The 22536-nt window shown below is 49.4% G+C and overlaps 2 protein-coding genes across 2 annotated transcripts; one reads left to right on the top strand and one right to left on the bottom strand.

Moving 5' to 3' along the window:
- The first annotated feature begins 4300 nt into the window (after positions 1-4300).
- On the top strand, positions 4301-15807 carry LOC120388021 (kinesin-like protein KIF17). The gene is made up of 3 exons (XM_039509557.1): positions 4301-4439; positions 13075-13525; positions 15692-15807. The coding sequence occupies exons 2-3, from the start codon at positions 13324-13326 to the stop codon at positions 15805-15807; spliced, it is 318 nt and encodes a 105-aa protein (XP_039365491.1). The 5' UTR covers positions 4301-4439; positions 13075-13323.
- Positions 15808-16525: 718 nt separating this feature from the next.
- LOC120387675 (uncharacterized protein DDB_G0287625-like) lies at positions 16526-19179 on the bottom strand. The gene is made up of 2 exons (XM_039508642.1): positions 17843-19179; positions 16526-17812 (listed from the first exon to the last, which is right to left on the bottom strand). Exon 2 carries the CDS (start codon positions 17659-17661, stop codon positions 16933-16935), a length of 729 nt encoding a protein of 242 aa, XP_039364576.1. The 5' UTR covers positions 17662-17812; positions 17843-19179; the 3' UTR covers positions 16526-16932.
- Positions 19180-22536: the final 3357 nt, after the last annotated feature.

The raw sequence follows: 22536 nt of genomic DNA, 5'->3' as shown, positions 1-22536 counted from the left end.
GCCTGCAATGCTGTCCTCCTTCTGGGAATAGAGGGAAGGAGCCTGGCTCTGCATGGCTGCTGCAGAGCCTCCTTTTGGCTGGATGTGGTGTAGCCATTCGCAGCATACCAGGCTGGCTTGGGGAGCAAGAGCCTCAACCCTAGTGAATTGCTCAACTTAGAAGGAGAGGGGAGCCAGAGAAGGGATATGTAGGGGCCTGGAAGAACATTAGGTTATGTCTAGTTAGGAATATAGGACACCTAACTGGATGGACCATTGATCTTGTCCAATGTGGCAAGTCCTATCTTACAGTGTCTGGTTCCAGATGCTTCAGAGGAAAGTGCAAGAGGTCCCCAGTGGACCATTATAGAATAGCCTGCACATAGGGGAGGTTTCTTCCTGATGCCCATAAGTTAGTGTCTGGTTCATGCACTGAAGCAGGAGGGTTTCTGTCTCTTATCCATTTTTAATCTTATCTAATGTGACTGTGGATGATCTTCTTATCTTTAAAAATGGCTGATCCTTTATTGACAGGATACTGCAGAGGTACAACTCCCCATTGGAATGCATGGGAAAGGCAGGAAGTTTCAAAGATGTAGTACACTAAAATTAATACAATTAATAATTCTTTTGATTGTTGTTTTACAGTAGCTTTGCAAATCTCTGCCCTTCCCATGCATTCTTGTGGGGAGCTGCATGTCTTCTCTTCTAATTTACATGCCAGCAAGATTGTCAGTATAAGGAAAACCAAGGTACTAGCACCATCTGCTGCACAGAAATGTTGAAACTGTGACAGAACTTTAGCATGTGCCTGGCCCTATAGGGGTGAAATCCCTGGTGGGTCCCCATTTCCTCCCTCTGCAGAGAGTGTGTGTGTTTAGGGAGAAATAGGGTTCAGTATTTTAGAAAGAGCCTCCTGCACATTCCTGCTTTTTGTTCCACATCAATAATGACATTGGTTTCCATGATGACTGCTGTTGGCACAGGCAGGGCAGTGCTTGGGCAGAACTGTTTCCACGGTAACACGCTGGTGACAGCTTCTGGCTGTAGCTGCTTTAACAGAATAATTAAGTGAGTCAGTGTCCTGTGGAGACCCAAAGCCTAGGCAGATCTTCTGCCCCCTGCAGCCCTACATGTTTCTCCTCTGAGATCCCATTAGTATTATTAATTGTATTTGTTTCCTTTTAATGTTGGTGACTCCTGGCCACCCCTGCACCCCAGGGACTCACAGTCACTTGCCATGAAATAAAGCCCTGCAGAGAACAGGCCTCACTGAGCTCTGCTTGGAAGACATCACACTCAGTTGAAGTGCAGTGTCAAGTGAGTGGAATGTCCTTATTCCCCCCTAGTAGGCTAAGTACAGCTTCCTCCCATGCAAAGCAGTGCCATTCCTTCAGCCGATCAGAGATGGGCATTGGTGAGGACTTCGCCAGGGACTAAGCTTCCACAGCACTCCTAACTTTAGCCATCCCAGTCACCTGATATATCACAGTTAAAAGCTATAGTATAGATCAGGGGTCAGTAACCTTTTGGAAGTGCTGTGCCGAGTCTTCATTTATTCTCTCTAATTTAAGGTTTCGCGTGCCGGTAATACATTGTAACGTTTTTGGAAGGTCTCTTTCTATAAGTCTATAATATATATAACTAAACTATTGTTGTATGTAAAGTGAATAAGGTTTTTAAATGTTTAAGAAACTTCACTTAAAATTAAATTAAAATGCAGAGCCCCCCGGACCAGTGGCCAGGACCCAGATAGTGTGAGTGCCACTGAAAATCAGCTGGCATGCCGTCTTCGGCACACGTGCCATAGGTTGCCTACCCCTGGTATAGATTGACCTAACCCTGATCCTGTAACTCGGTTACCCAGGCAGCCCAAGGCTTTAGCTTGGTTAGGGAACATGGCTAAGGTCCTACCTACACTACAATTTTTAACTCTCTCATAACCTGATTCTGTTCTATTCTAGATAGGTTCTTATGGTGCATTTATCACAGTAGTGTCAGAGTGCTTTCCAGCAGTGCATTAAGCAAGGTGACTAACATCTGTCACATATCTGAAATCACATCAGGATAACCATGTTGTAGCTTGGTCCCCCGACTCAGTTATTTTGTGGTGTAGATAGGGTCCTAGTTGTCAGCTCAAATGATGATGGCCATAACTGTTTGCAAATGATTTCAAATACATTTAAAAGCCCCAATGAGAATGGAGCCTAAGTGGTGTTTGTGATCCTAGTGGGCTATTCTGATCACTTTTTCCTGTGATGGATTTGATGGATCACGCAAGGCTATAAAAGAAAAAACATATACTTTAGTAACATCTTTTATGAAAAGTTCCCTCTGCGGGAATTTTAGTTGCTGGGATGATTCTATTAGAGATTTAATGTATTGGGGATATCTCTCTCCAGAACAGGACTTTGGAGTCACCAAAGAAAAACTGACACCCAGATTTTATACTTGTCCTGAGCATGATGGGCAGGATTTTGAGAGTTTAATCAATGCCGTGTAGATGCCCATGTGGTGTAGAGGGGATCAGTAAAACACCTAATATCAGTATCCCTCACTATTGTGTCTCAGGGTTTGTCTACATATGTCAGGGTTCCCTCCCTACTCTGAACTTTGGGGTACAGATGTGGGGACCCACATGAAAGACCCCCTTACGCTTATTTCTAGCAGCTTAGGTTTAAAAACTTCCCCAAGGCACAAATCCCTTCCTTGTCCTTGGACGGTATTGCTGCCACCACCAAGTGAGTTAGACAAAGATTCAGGAAAAGGATCACTTGGAGTTCCTATCTCCCCAAAATATCCCCCCAAGCCCCTTCACCCCCTTTCCGGGGAGGCTTGACAATAATATACCAACCAATAGGTTAACCAGGTGAGCACAGTCCAGACCCTTGGGTTTTTAGGACACTAAAAACCCATCAAGTTCTTAAAAGAAGAACTTTATAATAAAGAAAAAAGTAAAAGAAGCACCTCTGTAAAATCAGGATGGAAGGTAATTTTACAAGGTAATAAGATTTAAAACACAGAGGATTCCCTTCTAGGCTCAACTTCAAAGTTACAAAAAGCAGGAATAAACCTCCCTCTTAGAATAGGGAAAAGTCACAAGCCAAAACAAAAGATAATCTAATGCATTTCCTTGCTATTACTTACAATTTTTGTAATCTTAGATGCTTATTTCAGGTAAGGTTTTAGGAGATTTTTTTTTCCTTCCCTGGTCCTTCTCTGTCGAGAGAGAGAAATACAAAGAGAACCCAAACAAAACCTCCCCCGCAGATTTGAAAGTATCTTCTTTCCTTATTGTTCCTTTTGGTCAGGTGCCAACCAGGTTATTTGAGCTTCTTAACCCCTTACAGGTAATGGAGGGATTTTATGCTACCCTTAGCTGTATGTTTATGACAACATACCACTTAAGTCGATGTAAGCTATGTTGTTTAGGGGTGTGAACACCCCCCCCCCCGAGCAACATAAGTTACATTGACTTAAAGCTGTGTGTACGCTTCGCTATGTCACCATGAGACACTCTCCCAACAACATAGCTTCTGCCTCTCATTGTGGTGGAGTAATTTTGTTGATGGGAAAGTACTTTCCTGTCAACGTAATGCATCTTTACCAGATGTGCTACATCAGCACCGCTGCAGCACGGTAGTGAAGACAAGCCCTCAAACTCTTGATGTAGTCAACTCCCTATAACCAGAGACACGAGCCATTTGCTGTGGCAGATGAAAACCTTGACATATCTTCTTAATGTTTGAAGTTGAAGACGCAGCTATGGGGCAGCTCAGAGTAGGGGAGCAGGGCACCATGTGACACTGGAGATGCCTGAGCTAAGCAACAAACTCTTGACTTTAGTTCCTGTTGCATATAGTCTGTTTCCTGGTTACTGCCAAATATAGCTGCCTGCTACATTACAGCTGTGTAATGGGGTGGGGCAAAGCCTAATTATTGAGCACCTACTGAGCACGGTGCAACCTCCAAGTTGGTGGGAGATGTGGGTGCTCAGCAGGTGCACAGCACCCCTCAGGAGTTGCTTCAGAGTGCTGTTCTGTAGCTGGCAATGAGATTTTTGCTGTAGTGTCCCATTATGCACATAACTGCTTTTTCCTCTTTTCATATGCAAAGCGTGTGCAGTCCTCGGGCTCCTGGAAAGTTTCCAGAGTGGTCTGTGGAGTTTCAGAGTCTAGTGGTCCTACTGTAACCTGTGTTCATGGATCCATAGATTTTAAGGCCAGAAGGGACCGTTCCGATCATTGTGTTGTGCTCTTCCTGCTTGCAGCTGAAGGAGCACCCAGAGAAGGGGGTGTATGTGAAAGGACTCTCCCTGCACACCGTGCACAGCGTGGCCCAGTGCGAGCGCATCATGGAGACGGGTTGGAGAAACCGAGCAGTGGGCTACACCCTGATGAACAAGGATTCTTCCCGCTCCCACTCCATCTTCACCATCAACATGGAGATCTATGCTGTAGGTAGGTGCCAGATTCCTGGGTCAGGCCTTTGGGAGACTGAGCATAGAACCAGCCTGTGCAATCTGGTGGATAATCCCAGAATAAAAACTGGTGCTTGAATACAGCTGAGCAAATCGTTGATTTTTCTGTTCTATTGCTGAACCACAGTATCTGTGGGGAAAAAATCGGTTTGTTTCTAAATGAAACTGAATGGTTTTTTTGAGTTTTTTTCACCAAAACAAAAACTGAAAACATTCCATGTGGGTCCAAATTAAATGTTTTGAATGTCTGTTCAAATGGACATTTTCAAAATGTTTTGTTTTGATTTTTTCTAAGGTATTTTGACCTTTTCAAAAATGTTGTTGTCTGGTTTTTTTGGCCAAAACAATTTGTTAAATTTGACCAACATTTGCAAAGCGGTTTCAGAGCCCTTGAAAATGCATTTTTCAGTGACTGTATTATTTGCTGAACATTTTCCCAGTTCTAGTCTTGAATGATTTTAGGTCTAGAATGAGAGCTGTGCCTTGGCACCAACATTCACTACAATGCAAAGTGACTGAGTATTTTTTAAATGTCTTTTCCCTTGCTCACCTGTGGAGGGAGGGGGACAAGTGTCCTAAACATTGTTTGGGAGCATATTTCCCTCTGTTTTTCTTCTAAAATCCTTATTTGATGCTGTTGAGAGCTGCTGGACTGACAGCCCCGGTGCCTGAAGGCCACACTTGCACTTGGAATTCATAGATTGTAAAGCTGGAAGGGCCCTTATTCTCATAGAATCAGAATCATAGAAATGTAGAGTTGGACAGGACCTGGAGAGGTCATCAAGTCCAGCCCCTGTCCTGAGGCAAGACCAAAAACCTAGACTGTCCCTGACAGGTGTTTGTCCAACCTATTCTTAAAAAGCTCCCATGATAGGGATTCCACAATCTGCCTTGGAAGCCTGTTCCAGTACTTAACTATCCTTATAGTTAGAAAGTTTTTCCTAATATCTAATCTAATCTCCTTTACTGCAGATTAATCTAATTACTTCTTGTCCTGCCTTCACTGGACATGGAGAAGGAAAGGTTACTTACCTTTCTGTAACTTGAGTTCTTCGAGATGTTTTGTCCTTATGAGTGCTCCACTGCAGTACGCATGCACACCTCTAACTAGTCTGACCTCCTGCTTAACACTGGCCAGAGAACTTCACCCAGTTCTTCCTGCACTGAACCTACGAACTTTTGATTGAACTACAGCATATCTTTTAGACAGATACCTAATCTCAGTTAAAAGATCCCAGGAAAGAGAATCCTAGGTAGTCTAATCCAGTGGCGAATTACTTTCACTGTCCAAAAATGTGCATTTTATTTCCGGTTTGGATTTTCCTGACTTCGGCTTCTAGCCACTGGACTTTCTTTACTCAATAAAGTATGGCTAGAAACAGGGCAAGTTGCCCCTAGATATCACCATGCCAGTGTGTCTCAACCTGACACACCTGAAGGGCCACCTTTAGGAGTGAGAGAGGAGTTCAGTCTCCCATGCTCCATTCAGTCCTTGGCCTCTGCTGAGTGCTAATAGTCTGGTTTTATTTCCTTCATCTGTTCTCCATTCATGGGAAATTTGCACAATGTCTTCCAACTGTAATTGCAGATGCTGCTGATAGTCCCTCATTTCCATGTATAGAGAATTTACTCACCAAACATTTACTGAAAATGGGGGAATGAGGAGTGACCCTCAGAATAACCCAATTAGCTGATCACGTGGGTGTTAACCGTGCCTTGATTTGCTGAACCAGATCCTGCTTCACCAACTTCTATAATATGGGACCCTCAAATCCTGACGTTAGCCTAAGAATCAAAAGTAAATGCTTACTCTCCTCTCGTGTTCCAGATAGGGCTTGGGTTGCAGTCTAAGTTGGAATTATTTGTCTTGTTTAGAGGCTTTCAAAAAGTGGTACCTCTGTTTTTGCAGCCCAAACTAACAGGGTGAGAATGGCTTGTCATTTAATTAACTTATTAGGGAAGCCCCCTGCATTCCATGGCAAGCTGGGCCTAAATTCTGTTTCAGTGTCTCTGGATTTTGCAGTGCTATAGTGCAGCAGACTGGAAATTCTGCATCCGTTTCATTTACATTTGAGATTGGATGTTTTTACTGGCTTTAACATGACAGTCATAATCCAAACAGTATAGTGGCCTCTGCTATTTATTTTGAAATTAAATTACATTTGTTTTACACTTTGCTCATGTTTTCAGTTTTTATGCCTCAAGATTTGTTATTGGCGATCCAGAGCAGCATAGTAGAAGATGGAGGAGAGAGGAGGGTGAAATATGATATTTTGGCAGCTGTATATTGGACAGTCTGAGTTTGGGGCAATTGGGGAGGTGTAGGAGCAAATTTGGGATTGTGGAATAAGCACATTAGCTGGATGTTTCTACTTAAATGACCGTCAGTCAAATAGTTAACAAAGTTGATATTTAAACTGTCATCTTTAGGTTTCAGATTGGACCCCCATTAAGATGAATGGGGAAGATCAAGCTGTCTGCAGTCTTGGGAAGAAACACAGCATCACTGACTTATAGTTCATATTTTTAAGATTCCCTTCACAACCATGAGATCTACAAAGACTTTTTAATGCACGTTTAGATTCCAGAGTGAAAATATGCAGCAAATAGTAGATTCTGTGGCTGCAGATTTATGAAATACACAGGTCCCTTCCCATTAGTCCAGTGTTTCTCAAAGTGGGTCGCGCTTGTGTAGGAAAAGCCCCTGGAGGGCGGGCCAGTTTGTTTACCTGTCCCGTCCGCAGGTCCGGCCGATTGCGGCTCCCACTGGCCACGGTTCGCCGCTGCAGGCCAATGGGAGCTGCTGGAAGCGGCGCAGGCCGAGGGACTTACTGGCTGCCGCTTCCAGCAGCCCCCATTGGCCTGCAGCGGCAAACCGTGGCCAGTGGGAGCCGCAATCGGCCGGACCTGCGGACGGGACAGGTAAACAAACTGGCCCGGCCCTCCAGGGGCTTTCCCTACACAAGCGGCGACCCCAGTTTTAGAAACACTGCATTAGTCCTCTCTGAGCCTTCAAAGGAATGGTGCTTTCCCCCTTGATTTGGTGGGAGGGAAGAAGTTTTAGACTTGTCTCATGCTTCTGCTGCCAGAATTAGTTGATGGACTAGAAGAGAATTAGACAGTGACAGCCTGGCTTTCCAACCTGCTTGCAGGCATTTTAGCAAGAGTCTGGGGACTTGTTACACCAGGGAAACTAACTCAGTAGTTGTATTGATTGAAACAAACAAGCTCCTTGGGTACAATTACTGGCAGGAGCCAAAACAACTACTTAAATTTTAATTGCCAGTTGCTGCTTACAAACCCCCACTCTTCAGAGAGTCCATTTGCCCCAGGGCTCAGAAAGGACAGTCAGAAGGGGTGGCACTATATTCAAACTCCACCTATTTTCCCCAGTTTCACCCACAATCCCTGAGCTGCCAGATGTTTCTGCCAGAATGATCAGTGATGAAATAGCTAGCAGTGCTTTATGTCATAATCATTAGGGTTCAGTGTCAACACTCTACTGTGATGAATAGGCAGTTAACGTCTTGGAGCTGTTGTTTCTGTCTGTCTAACTGAGAACTCAGCTTTCACAGAGTGCATCAGTTTATGCTTTGTTGACATTTGGAAGGTTTTCTTCACAGTCTTAATGGCTAGAGACTAATTTTTTGAAATGAAAGTTTAGATTTTGCAGATATTGATGGGGCCATCACAGTAGTGCTGACCCTGTCGAACCCTTGATGCACTCCATTGTCAGCCTCATGCTTGTGGCCAGTTTTACTCTTAAACCTGGGTTTGTGATGGCTGGGAATAGCAGGGAAAGGGATGTTTGAAATGAAGGATGATCCAGCACTTAGGGTGGTAACCTGGCACATGGGAGACCTGGATTCAATTGTCTGCTCCATCACAGACTTCTTATGTGGCCTTGGACAGGTCATTTAGTCTCTCTGGACCACAGTTCCCCATCTGTACAGTGGGATACTAGCCCTGCTCAGCTTCATGGTGGTGAGAATGAATCCATGAAAAATCATGAGGTGCTGAGATACTGTGATAATAGGGGCTACATTATCTACCATAGGTAGAGTTTGCAAAGTCTGACTTCCTAGCCTACTTTTTATTCACTGGAGAATCACCCTCCTTTTGTTTTATTTTCCTTAGTTCATTGAATGAGCATTTGCTACTTATCTAGCACCTCAGATGCTGACTGGCAGAATGGGGCTTAGGGAGGGACTAAGACAGTTGTTTTCCACCTAGTGAGTTACTTGAAAAAGAGACAAATGCGTACCTTTAAAAACACCTTCCTTCTGGCTCAGAGTGCTCTGTATGCTCCCGAGAGTGGGGTAATTTATGGAGGTGCTGAGAGTCAAATGGTTCAATACACCCCGAATGAATCCGAGCACATTGGAGTTCTGGGGTGAAATTCTGGCCCACTGAAGTCTTTGGGGCCAGGTTTTCACCCTGACCTTTATCCTTCAGTCCCTAGTTAGCAGGGGTGGGCAGCATTCCCGCGCCCTGGATGGGGAAGGAGTGGCTCACATTGGAGAGAAATCCCCCTGGCCAGACTGGCAGCAAAGCTGATAGGTTCTGCAGGGAACTGCTTGCAGCTTTTCTCAGTCAAGAGGATAGTCCTAGAGTTTAAGGCCAGAAAAGATCACCAGATCATCTACTCTGACCTGTACATCACAGGCCCTCAACACCACTTGGCACCAGCACACTAAACCCATCATCTGAAATTACACCAAATTATTACAGCCCACAGGAGACTAGCCTGTTCTATGCCACAGGTGTAGATTACACGGGACTGAGCTGCACCAGTGCCTGAGGCCCCACAATGGCAGGGAAATGATTAAGTGAGAGAGACCCACTCAGCTCAGGGGCTTCTTAATTAACAGAGACTTGCCCAGTGCCCAGTGTTCAGACTTTCTGGGCAAGCGGAGGAAACAGAAGCAGAGGCTGACCCCTCGTCCATCTCCCAGCCCCATGATCGAGAGCACGCCCATGTCCATTGCTGGGGACGCCACACCGCTTTTGGATGAAATGGATCGATAGGCCTTGCTGGACCTGACCCTTAACCTTTGTTCTTTCTCTGGGGAGGGGAAGGGGAGAGAGAACAGCTGAGAACGAGTTCCCTTCCCTTCTCCTATTTTATACTTCATAAAACGATGTGAAACGACACTTGGTGTGTCCACCCACATGAGCTAATATACCTGGCAGGGCTGGCATCTATACACACACACACATCATAGGAAGGGATGCTGCAGGCGCCTCTGCGCACTAAACCTTGGTTCACCGTGTGGGAAGCTCAGCAGAACAGTTATAAAGGTCGATCGAGGCCCTTTAGAAATGAGCAGCGACCTGCTTTCACAGCCAAAGACTAGAAGGCAAACCCAGCTGGAAATGCCAGCTCTTGGCCTAGAGCGAAGTTTTATTTTGATCGTCTTGTATTCTGACTGTCGCCTGTCCCCGTTCCGACCCACGGAACGAAATCATGTGGGGGCTCGGACAACTCAGCCCAGATCCTCTGACATTTCTGCTACTGTATGCTTGGTGGCTCCTTGTGTAGGGGGCTCTGCAAAACTCCACCAACTGCCCCAGCTGTATTTGCAAGGCTGTGCTAGCAGAGCAGCTCTGGGCTAGGGCTCTTGCCAGAGCGAGCAGCAGCTGGTTCACAGGCTCATCCTCTCCTGGCTTCATTTGGGACAATATTTATTCAGTTGGTTTTTAACTCAGACTGCAAAGCAAAACCCTGGGTAACAGCAGCTTTGCCAGGAGTTAGCAGGAGCTAAGGCACTGCAAGGGCAGCCACTCCTGTGGTGAGGAGAATGCAAATCAGCCTGAGTGCATGTCCTCTGTCATACTGCTTAGCTCTGTCCACATGTAACCGAAAAGGGTGAATACTGAAAAAAAAAGTGTTTCTACTGAAAAAAAAAAACAAAAAACTTGTGCAGTTTCAGCTTCTTTTGATCTTCACTCTACTTATTTTTGCCGACTTTTCTGTCCCTATTTCCCTTACCCAAAATAAGCAAACGGAAAATAACAAACTGATAACCAGCCAGCACAGCACATTTAAAACTCACTTAAAATCACTACCAGCATTTCAAATCAATCAGCTGTGCACAGATCCTGCTTGATTTCGCCACCGTGACAGGTTCGGTCACAGAGACTCCCCCTTGAGACCCCACCTGATGTGCTGAGACTTCCTCTGAGCCCGTTTTCCCTGCCAGCTTGGGACTTCAGTACGCTGTCTTGTTGAGCCAGACACACTAGCCTCCTGCAAACACAGACCCAGGTCTGAACCAAGTCCTCCAAATAGCTGCAGACTTAACTGAAAACAGCTTAAGAAGTGCTTCTGTCTCTAGCACCCATACATCAAGCTCCCATTGGGATCCTAAATCCATTTTACTCTGTATAAAGCTTATACAGGGTAAACTCATAAATTGTCCACCCTCTATTACACTGATAGAGAGATATGCTCAGCTGTTTGCTCCCCCAGGAATTACTTACTTACTCTGGGTTAATTTATAAGCAAAAGTGATTCTTTTAAATAGAAAAAGTAGGATTTAAGTGGTTCCAAGTAATAACAGACAGAACAAAGTAAGTTACCAAACAAAATAAAACAAAAACACGGAAGTCTAAGCCTAAGACATTAAGAAACTGCTTACAGATAAATCTCACACTCAGAGATGTTCCAATAAGCTTCTTTCACAGACTAGACTCCTTTCTAGTCTGGGCCCAATCCTTTCCCCTGGTACAGTTCTTGTTCCAGCTCAGGTGGTAGCTAAGGAATTTCTCATGACTGCAGCCCCTTTGTTCTGTCCCACCCCCCTTATATAGCTTTGGCACAAGGCGGGAATCTTTTGTCTCTTTGGGTCCCCAGCCATCCTTCTAAATGGAAAAGCATCAGGTTTAAGATTGATTCCAGTACCAGGTGACATGGTCACATGTCTTGGGAGACCCCAAGCCTTCATTGTTCCTGGCCTGACTCACAGGAAGGCTTGCAAGTAAGCAGAGCTATTTACAACCAATTGTTCTAGTTGATGGGAGCCATCAGATTCCAAACCACCATTAATGGCCCACACTTTGCATACTTACAATAGGACCTCAGAGTTATGTTTCATATTTCTAGTTTCAGATACAAGAATGATACATTTATACAAACTGGATGACCACACTCAGTAGATTATAAGCTTTGTAATGATACTTACAAGAGACCTTTTACATGAAGCATATTCCAGCTACATTATATTCACACTCATTAGCATATTTTCATAAAATCATATGGAGTGCAACGTCACAGTCACCTCAGAGTCCTGGCCCACCCTGTCCACTATCCCACCTCTAGCTATGGACATTGCTGCTGAAGCTTTAGAGGAAGGTGATCCCTCCCCTCCAAAAAAAAAAATTAAAAAAATACAGAATACATGGGCGTGGGGGGAGAAATTCCTTCCTGAGCCCATTACACTTAGCATTATTGTGGGGTGAAAGGTAGGAAGGAAATGTTACAGAGGGGAGGGTCACTTCCTGGTCCCTGGTAAACAAGGTGTTAACTTCAGCTTAGCTCTTGGCTTCCTCATGCAGTGGTACTCAGGGGGAGAGCTGTAAATTGGTTGCTTAGGAGGGAAAGGGGGCAGAATCCTTTTAGGAAGGTCAGGCTCAAGGGACTGGGCTGAATCCCAATCTGGGGAGTTTTCTTGTTTTCTGCTTATACTTTCCATTGTCCGTTGAGGAGGAGCAGACTTTGACAGTGCACGTCTCTCCTCCTGCTGAGTCATTTCACCAGCTTCTAAGCAGTGAAACTTGAACCTTGGAGAGTGTTTGCAGCCCCCCTTGGGATGCCAGGAACCCACATGGTGACGTCTTGATAGTGCTTGTTTCCCTGGTGAGGGGCACTTCCTGTGTCTGTGCACCACAGGCAGCCCTATGAGCATCACCATACACTGAGGCAGCTTTGATTCAGGCCTAGAGAGAAGCTGTAGGCTGGAAATTGAACTAAATATTGCTTCCAGGCTTCTTGGTTCCCCCAAGCCTTTCCCGGTAGTCCACTTGAACAGATCCTCCTCTCTGGCCATTCACATCCTCTGCTGCTTGTACTGCCCATGTGTTTCTTCCAGCCATGCTGATTTCCTACCCCATTGACTCTTGACTCTCATTTCCATTCTCCCTTATCTCCACCCCTTTAACTTCTCTCTCACTGCCTGGCATTGATCATTTAACTCCATGAAACATCCTGGGGGATATAGTTTGTATGAAAGAACCTGTACAAGGTAAGAGTCTCAATCCTGCACGGTGCTGAGTGTCTTCTGCAAAATTCTGTGTACCCTCATCTTCCATTGAAGCCTATGGGAGGTGAGAGTGCTCACGGGATCAGAATCTAAAGCGGTTCAAGAAGTTTTGCTGTGTATTCTGGGAACCAGGGCCCTGATTCAGCAAAATAGGTAAGCACATGATTTCAATGGGACTCAAGCCTGTCTTAGAAGTTATGCATGAGTATATGTGCTCTTCTGAATCGGGGCCTATGTGCATATGAAGTCTAGGGCCCAAATTGATATGTAATGCCTAAGGGCAAGAGGCCTGGTCCTTGTCTGGTGAAGTTGCTTCTTCTTAAAAGAACCCAATCCCACATTGTTTTCTTGCAGATGAGAGAGGGCAGGATCACCTGAGGGCTGCAAAACTCAACCTGGTGGATCTGGCTGGAAGCGAGAGGCAGTCCAAAACCGGAGCCACAGGGGAGCGTCTCAAAGAAGCCACCAAAATTAACCTCTCTCTCAGCTCTGGGCAATGTCATCTCAGCCCTGGTAGATGGCAGGTGCAAACACATCCCCTATCGAGACTCAAAGCTGACCCGGTTGCTGCAGGACTCCCTTGGAGGAAACACCAAGACCCTCATGGTGGCCTGCCTGTCTCCTGCTGATAACAACTACGACGAGAGCCTCAGCACTTTGCGCTACGCCAACCGGGCAAAGAACATCAAGAACAAGCCCCGTATCAATGAGGATCCCAAAGATGCTCTGCTGAGGGAGTATCAGGAGGAGATCAGGAAGCTGAAGGCCATTTTGGCTGAACAGATGAACACAAATAACTTGTCAGGTATGATGCCCTTGAACTGCTCCAGAGTTGCTTTATCATTGGCCAGAAAATTACACCTTAAATATACAGAGTGCACATTGGCATTTCTCCCCAACCTCCCTTCTGCCTATTGGGGAAGGCTCTCTTCAGCCCAACACCAGCAGCTTTGGCCTTTGAGTTGGGTGGGAGGGGTAGGGGTAGGATGGGAGCAGTCTGTTTTCAGATGGGGGGAGACTTTAGGGAGGGGAGCAGCCTCTAGGACCCATCCTCCATACTCCTGGATAGGAGCAGCCTTTCATGTAGGGGCTAAGACTCTATGGCCTTTCTTCCTTCCCCTGCCCCAGCCAGAACCAACCTTCAAGAGAGCAGGCAATGTCCATGCCCGCTTTGCCTCCCTACTGTTGATCCTCCCCTCCTGGGCCTGAGGTTATGTTAGGTGGCCACATTAAGTGGTACTCCTGCCTTTTCTCTCTGAGGGAAGGGAAGGGAAGGGAGCTGCATAGGGGCTATGAAGCTTGAGAAGCACAAGTTCACAAGATCACTGCTCCATTTAACCAGACATCTTGCCTGCATCCCGTAGCTTTAGGCTTGGGTGAAGAGGCAGCATTCTCCAGCCGTTAGAGCAGAGGACTAGGCATCAAGACTCTTAGGTTCTGTTCTCAGCTCTGATGCTAATTCTCTGTCTAGGGCAAGTTGCATAACATTTGTGTGCCTCAATATCCTCATCTGTAAAATGGGGGTGAGAATGATCCCCCTCCCTGAGTGAATAGCTAGATGAAAACCAGGGACAGGAAGACTCCAATTAGCACTGTATTCCAAGCATCTCTCACTCTTGCATTTACTGCCATAACCCTTTCACATCACTGCAGACCTGTACTGCTCTCAGAAATGTGATCCAGTGTCCAGGGAACAATGTCTTTCTGTGTTGAAGGGTTTAGAGTGTCCTACGCGGTAAACTACTTCCCACTGCCAGTCTGGCCACAGGCAAAGATCATACCATTGTAGCCCTCAGTTACATCCTGGAAAATAATAGTAATAATATCTAGACTAGACTAGAATTATCTTCAGCCTTTTACATACCTGGAACCAAGCTGTTTAAAACTCTGTCCTTCCACACAGCAGTGACTTTCTCTCAGGTGCAGCCCCAGCACAGAGCATTCTCTATCAGGGTGGACTGTATCCTATTAGCACAATTTAAAGGAATGTCTAGGCCAGAGGTCTCAAACATGCAGCCCATGGGCCGCATGCGGCCCCAAGGTTATTTTCTGCAGCCCGCAAGGTCCTCGCAGCCCCACCCGCCCTCCCTCAGCGTTTAGCTAGAGCGGCTCCGGCCCGACGCGCACCGGGGGCAGGGTAGGCTCCCTGCCTGCCTGCCCTGCCCCCACGCTGCTCCAGGAAGCGGAAGGAATGTGGGGGAAGAGAGGCGCAGGGGTGTGTGTTGATGTTGCTTCAGGCACCGCCCCCAGCAGCCCCCATTGGCTGCAGTTCCCCATTCCTGGCCCTTGCTCCCCCACATTCCAGCCGCTTCCCGGAGCGGAGCAGCATGGGGGCAGGGCAGGCAGGCAAGGAGCCTGCCCTGCCCCCCTGGTGCGTGCTGGGCCAGAGCCCACTCCCCGAGCCCCTCCTGCAGTCGAACCCCCTGCCCTGAGCCCCTTGCCGCACCCTGCACCCTGACCCCCTGACACACCCCTCCTGCACCCCAACCCACTGCCCTGAGCCCCCTGCCGCACCCCTCCTGCACCCCGATCCCCTGCCCTGACCCCCTGCCGCACCCCTCACCCCTCCTGCACCCCACACCCCAACCCACTGCCCTGAGCCCCTGCCACACCCCACGCCCCTCCTGCACCCCCTGGGGGCAGGGAGGGGGCAGAGTTGGAGTGGGGTTTCAGAGAAGGGGTTGGAATGGAGGCAGGGAAGGGGTGGGAAGAGGTGAGGCAGAGGCGGGGCCTCATGGAAGGGGTGGAGTGGGGGCGGGGCCGAGGACAGCTGGGGGGAGGTGTCAGTAATGCAGCCCTCGGGCCAATGTACTAATCCTCATGTGGCCCTCGTGGTCATTTGAGTTTGAGACCCCTGGTCTAGGCTGACACATTCCCTATCATCTGTTAGCCTCTTTCTGTTGGTTAGTTGCCAAATGATCTGTGGACAGTCCTCTGTTGTATGTGTGAGTAATCTTTCTCCTTTCCTTAGGTCTGTTACCTGCTGAGACTGCTCAGCTGGAAGTGAAGCCAGCTCTCCTACCTGAACCCCAGCCAGATGTCGAGGCAGAGAAGCAGCTGATCAGAGAAGTAAGCCAGGGAGCGTGACCCCCAAGTTACTTCCTGCTGGGGGTTGTCCACTTTTACAATCCTCAGCACAACTGTAGTGCAAGGGGGTACTGTGTGACCTTCTTGGTACACCTCTCCCCACGCACCTCAATCTTTGGTCTTGTACCATAGACAAAACCTGTGTTGTTGGAGACTATGTTACAATACCACTGTTTCCCAACATTGTTTCATTTTGTTTTGGAGATGGGATGGAACTGGGTTCCCAACTGGGGTCAATTTGCATTGTAGAAGTGCCTTAGCTTTCAGCACTCCCTGCCATTCTAGTGTGGAATCTCCTGTCAGCAAGGGGTTCAGCGAATCTGATCTGACCAACTATTGAGCCAAATCCTGAGCCTCCTACTTGCTTCTTAGTTAGACTAAACTCCCAATGACGTCAGTGCTGCTGGTTGCTTAGGTGATCATTAATGAGATATAGAACCTTTCGGTTCTTCTTCGAGTGCTTGCTCATATCGATTCCAGTTAGGTGTGTGCGCGCCGCGTGCACATTCGTTGGAAGATTTTTACCCTAGCAACACTCGGTGGGTCGGCTGGGCGCCCCCTGGAGTGGTGCCGCTATGGCACCAGATATATACCCCTGCCGACCCATCTGCCCCTCAGTTCCTTCTTACCGCCCGTTTCGGTCGTTGGAACAGTGGAGCGGCTTAGCTGACCTCCACTTCCCTAGCTACTCGTAGTTCTCTCGTTCCTTGTTGTGTATATAGTTAAAAACTTTTTATATAATTCACTTTAGTTTATTACTTTATAGTATATTTAGTATAATATTAGTTAAGAGGGGTTTGGGGAATAGCCCCTTCCCCGCACCCGGTGCCGGGGCCCATGCCCGGTTCACCAGGTTTCAAAACCGTGCTTGGCCTGCCGCAGGTCGATGCTGACAGGAGACCCACACGACTCCTGTCTGAAGTGCCTCGGGGAGTCGCACCTGACAGCTAAGTGCCACATTTGCAAGGCTTTTAAGCCAAGAACAAAAAAGGAGCGGGACATTAGGCTAAAGCAGCTCCTCATGGAGGCGGCTCTCACGCCTCAGCCTTCAGCACCGAGCACTGGTCACTCTTCGAACAGAAGCACCTCCTTGGCACCGGACCGCAGCGGTACGGCCAAGGCTCCTCAGCACCACCCGTCGCTGGCACCGAGGCCGGCTCGACGCCGCTCCCTCTCCCCGAGGTCGAGAAAATCTAAGACTCCTGCTGCTTCCGTGCCACCTGCACCGCAGCCAGAGAGCTCATCCAAGTCGGACCGCCCGGCGCCGACACCCGCCACGGCACCGACGACGTCTGCACCGTCAATTCCGGTCCCACAAGGGCCATCGAGTCTGGTGCCTGTCAGCTCCCCGGCTAGACCCGTGGTAGAGCTTAATATCCCGTCCATGCCGGAGACGTTCTCAACGGCGAGGGATCTGATTTTGATGACAGAGTCGATACTGCCTCCGCCCCCGGCACCGCTGGTGCGGGCGATACAGTCTATAGGCAAGCCGGCCTTGATTCGGCCACCCTCTGTTGGCACAGCAGACCGGCACCGTTCTAGATCATGGTCCCGCAGACGTTCCAGGTCCCGACGGCGCTTCCGCGCCCGTCGCCGCTCGCAGTCCCGGCACCGTTCTCCTCTGCGGTACCAGTCGCACTCGCTGCTCCAGTCAGCATCCCGGTCACCGGCCCGATATTCTCGGCACCGCTCCAGGCACCGTGACTCCCGTAGCCGCTCCCGATGCCGAGCCTCGAGATCGCGGTCGACCTCCCGGCACCGTTCCAGTCGCAGGTCCCGATCTCGTTCCCGGTACCGGTATGCCTCCCAGTACCGGTATCTGGTGCCAAGTAGAGCTAGGCCTGCTAGAGACATGGACTCTGCTCAGAGCCTCTCCGCTCCTCCATGGCCTTCCAGGCATGCTTCAGAGTCGTCCCGCGCGGACAGCTATTATGCACAGGACCGTGAGTCTGATGTGCCCACCGGGGTCTTCCAAGAGGGACAGGCCCAGGACCTAGGCCCACACCTGTGGTCCTTCTGGACGCCTTGGGCGTACCACCAGGCCCAAGGGGCACCAGTAGTTCCGTCCCGCTCAGCACCATCAGAGCACCAGGTGCCAGAGGTGACAATCAGCCATCCGCCTCCCGCTGGTACAGAGGAAGCTCCAGTCCACCCACCGGACTCCCCAGTCCCACTGGAGCAGGAGGTTGCTCAGGAGCAAGAGGCCACGCAGGACCCTCTCGTCCCAGGTGTCTCCTCTTCCTCTTCTCCAGATGAGGCGGTGGCAGGGACATCTTCCTCGGGCCCGCCTCCAATCGACCTGAGGGCCCACCAGGACCTCCTCAGGAGGGTAGCACTCAACATGAACCTCCAGGGAGAGGAGGTCCCAGAGGTGGAGGACCCGGTGGTGAGCATTCTGTCGGCGGATGCTCCCACCAGAGTGGCCCTACCGTTCATTCGTACCATCCAAGCCAATGCAGACAATATATGGCAATCGCCGGCCTCCATCCCACCTACGGCCAGGGGAGTCGAGCGTAAATATATGGTGCCCTCTAAGGGGTACGAGTATTTATATGTCCATCCTCCTCCCTGCTCACTGGTCGTTCAATCAGTTAATGAGAGGGAACGCCATGGCCAGCAGGCGGCAGCCCCAAAATCGAAGGAGGCTAGGCGAATGGACCTGCTCGGCCGTAAGGTGTATTCAGCGGGCGCCTTACAGCTCTGGGTGGCGAATCAACAAGCCCTCCTCAGCCGCTATAATTACAAAACATGGGTGGAGGTGGGGAGATTTACGGAACTACTCCCTCAGGATTCCCGCCAGGAGTTCGCGGCCTTCTTGGAGGAAGGAAAAAAGGTGGCCAGAACTTCCCTCCAAGCCTCGCTCGATGCAGCCGACTCAGCAGCCAGGACTCTGGCCTCAGGTGTTGCCATGAGGCGTATCTCATGGCTTCACGTTTCCAACCTCCCACCCGAGTTGCAGTACACCATCCAGGACTTGCCGTTCGATGGTAAAGGCCTCTTCTCGGAGAAGACTGACCCTAGGCTGCAAAGCCTGAAAGACAATAGGGTCATAATACGTTCGCTAGGCATGCACACACCAGTGACCCAATGCAGACCCTTCCGCCCCCAACCTCCCCGTCCATATTTTGTGCCTAGAAACAGGCAGGACTTTGACAGGCGGCACGGTCGAGGTGGGTGTAGACACCAGTCAGGACCCCAAAGGGCCAAAATCAAGGTCCCTCGAAACCACCAGCGGGACCAAAATCTAACTTTTGAAGGTGCGCCCGAGGACAGCGTACCAAGTACAGGCCAGGATCCTTCTCCTCCCTTCTCCAACCATCTCTCCTACTTCCTCCCGGCGTGGTCCCAGTTAACCTCGGACCTCTGGGTCCTACGCACGGTGGAATATGGATACCACCTCCAATTTGTTTCAGCCCCACCCTCCCACCCCGTCCCTCTTCAGGGACCCCTCTCACGAGCAATTCCTCTTGCAAGAGGTGCGGTCGCTCCTCACCATGGGAGCTATAGAGGAGGTGCCAAAGAATGAAAAGGGCAAGGGCTTTTACTCCCGTTATTTCCTAATCCCCAAGTCGAAGGGTGGTCTCAGACCCATCCTAGACCTGCGAGGACTCAACCAGTTTATGGTAAAGTTGAAGTTCCGTATGGTATCCCTGGGGACCATTATCCCATCCTTGGATCCTGGAGATTGGTATGCCGCCCTCGATATGAAGGACGCATATTTTCATATCACCATTTTTCCTCCGGACAGGAGGTACCTCCGTTTCGTAGCCAACCATCAGCACTTCCAGTTCACGGTCCTGCCCTTCGGCCTTTCCACAGCCCCAAGGGTATTCACAAAGTGAATGGCCGTGATCACCGCATATCTCCGCCGACGTTGGATACACGTGTTTCCGTATCTGGACGATTGGCTCCTCTGGGGGACCTCCGAGACACAAGTCGCCCAGCATGTGGGCATCGTCAGGGACCTATTCACTCATCTAGGCCTGGTGATCAATATAGAGAAGTCCTCTCTGGTTCCCACACAGAGGTTAGACTTCATAGAAGCGATCCTAGACTCCAATCTCGCCAGGGCCTGCTTACCACAGCCGCGGTTTCAAGCAATGGCAACAATCATCCACGGTCTGCAAAATTTCCCGACGACCTCGGTTCGCACTTGTCTCGGTCTCTTGGGTCACATGGCTGCATGCACGTTCGTAACCAGGCATGCCAGGCTCCGCCTCTGTCCGTTACAAACTTGGCTCAACTTGGTATACCGCCTGAGCAGGGACTCAATAGACACAATAGTCACCATTCCCCCGAGCACTCTAGGCTCTCTAAACTGGTGGCTGACTCCCTCCCTGGTGTATGCAGGGCTACCGTTCCATCCGCCTCAGCCCTCAGTGTCCCTGATGACGGACGCGTCTTCTCTCGGCTGGGGCGCGCACCTCGGAAGCCTTCGTACGCAAGGCCTCTGGTCACCTCAGGAGCTGACCCTGCACATAAATGTCTGAGAACTGAGAGCAGTCCACCTAGCATGCCAGGCATTCCTGCAACATTTACAAGGCCGCGGTGTCTCAGTGTTTACAGACAACACAACAGCCATGTACTATATAAACAAACAGGGAGGGACTCGATCTTCTCCCCTTTGTCAGGAGACCATCAGACTCTGGGACTTTTGTATAGCCCACTCGATAGACCTGGTAGCGTCCTTTCTCCCGGGGGTTCGGAACACTCTGGTGGATCGACTGAGCAGGTCATTCCTCTGCCACGAGTGGTCGATATGCTCAGATGTTATTCATTCGGTTTTCCAGAGGTGGGGATTTCCCCACATAGACCTGTTTGCTTCCCGCGAGAACAGGAAATGCCAGATGTTCTGCTCCTTCCAAGGCCTCTCACCAGGGTCGATCTCGGATGCATTCCTGATGCCGTGGACGAACCGGCTGCTTTATACCTTCCCGCCGTTCCCGCTGGTTCACAAGGTCCTGCTAAAACTCTGCAGGGACAGAGTGCACCTAATCTTGATCGCTCCAGCGTGGCCCAGGCAGCACTGGTACACCACGCTACTCGATCTGTCACTAGCCAACCCGATTACCCTGCCACTCCACCCAGACCTCATAACGCAGGACCACGGCAGACTTCGCCACCCAGACCTGCAGGCCCTTCACCTCAAGGCGTGGCTGCTGCATGGCTAAACCAGTCAGAGTTGCGTTGCTCTGCCTCAGTACAGCAAGTACTCCTGGGTAGCAGGAAGCCTTCCACCCGGTCAACGTATCTGGCCAAATGGAAGTGTTTCTCCTCTTGGTGCGGGACACACAGTGTTACCCCCGCTGAGGCCTCGATCCCAACCATCTTGGATTACCTCTGGTCTCTCAAACAGGAGGGCCTGGCGGTATCTTCCTTGCGGGTGCACTTGGTGGCCATCTCTACCTTCCATCCAGGGTGGAGTGGCCGCTCCATGTTCTCACACCCTATGGTCTCTAGATTTCTTAAGGGCCTGGAGCACCTATACCCACAGGTACGACGCCCTGCCCCAACATGGGACCTCAACCTGGTTCTAACCAGACATATGTCTCCCCCATTTGAGCCGTTGGCAACATGCTCCTTTCTATACCTGTCCTGGAAGACAGCTTTTCTCGTAGCCATTACATTGGCCAGACGAGTTTCCGAGCTTCGTGCGCTAACGGTGCACCCACCGTATACTGTGTTCCACAAGGACAAGGTGCAGTTACGACCACACCCGGCATTCCTCCCTAAAGTGGTATCGGCATTCCATGTCAACCAGGATATCTTCCTTCCGGTCTTCTTCCCGAAGCCGCACTCATCACAACGGGAGCAACAATTGTACTCCCTGGATGTCCGTAGAGCGCTCACATTTTATATCAAGCGGACAAAATCATTTCGTAAAATGTCCCAGCTCTTTGTTGCAGTGGCAGACCGAATGAAGGGTCTACCTGTCTCATCCCAGAGGATCTCATCATGGGTAACAGCGTGTATCTGTTATGACTTGGCTCATGTACCCTCGAGCCACCTCACCGCACACTCTACCAGGCCTCAGGCTTCATCTGCCGCCTTCCTGGCTCGTGTACCTATCCAGGAGATATGTCGTGCAGCTACCTGGTCTTCGGTCCACACCTTTGCTTCACATTATGCTCTGGTCCAACAGTCCAGAGATGATGCAGCCTTTGGCTCAGCAGTTTTGCATTCTGCAACATCTCACTCCGACCCCACCGCCTAGGTAAGGCTTGGGAATCACCTAATTGGAATCGATATGAGCAAGCACTCGAAGAAGAAAAGACGGTTACTCACTTTTGTAACTGTTGTTCTTTGAGATGTGTTGCTCATATCCATTCCAAACCCACCCTCCTTCCCCACTGTCGGAGTAGCCGGCAAGAAGGAACTGAGGGGCGGATGGGTCGGCAGGGGTATATATCCGGTGCCATAGCGGCGCCACTCCAGGGGGCGCCCCAGCCGAACCACCAAGTGTTGCTAGGGTAAAAATCTTCCGACGAACGTGCGGCGTGTGCACACCTAATTGGAATGGATATGAGCAACACATCTCGAAGAACAACAGTTACAAAGGTGAGTAACCATCTTTTTCTTGGGATTCTGCAATTATTATAGGCAATTTGTAGAGGGAATTACTGACCTTTGTTGACCCTTACATTAACTCACCATTGGGGTATTTCCTCATAGGAAAAGGCCAGGCTCTGCATCCAGATGCCAACTACTACCAAGTCAGTGAATCCTTTG

The sequence above is a fragment of the Mauremys reevesii genome, linkage group 21 (genome assembly GCF_016161935.1).
Source record: "Mauremys reevesii isolate NIE-2019 linkage group 21, ASM1616193v1, whole genome shotgun sequence".
NCBI classification, from domain to species: Eukaryota; Metazoa; Chordata; order Testudines; family Geoemydidae; genus Mauremys; species Mauremys reevesii.
Note: the sequence above shows the minus strand (reverse complement) of the source record. Positions and strands in the feature narration are given on the sequence as shown.

Bases quoted from the DNA above. Each gene is read 5' to 3' on its own strand.
- LOC120387675 (XM_039508642.1), bottom strand. From the start codon at position 17,661: ATGTCTCTAGCAGGCCTAGCTCTACTTGGCACCAGATACCGGTACTGG.
- LOC120388021 (XM_039509557.1), top strand. From the start codon at position 13,324: ATGGTGGCCTGCCTGTCTCCTGCTGATAACAACTACGACGAGAGCCTC. The intron at 13,526-15,691 runs GTATGATGCCCT...TCCTTTCCTTAG, and splicing joins GAACACAAATAACTTGTCAG to GTCTGTTACCTGCTGAGACT.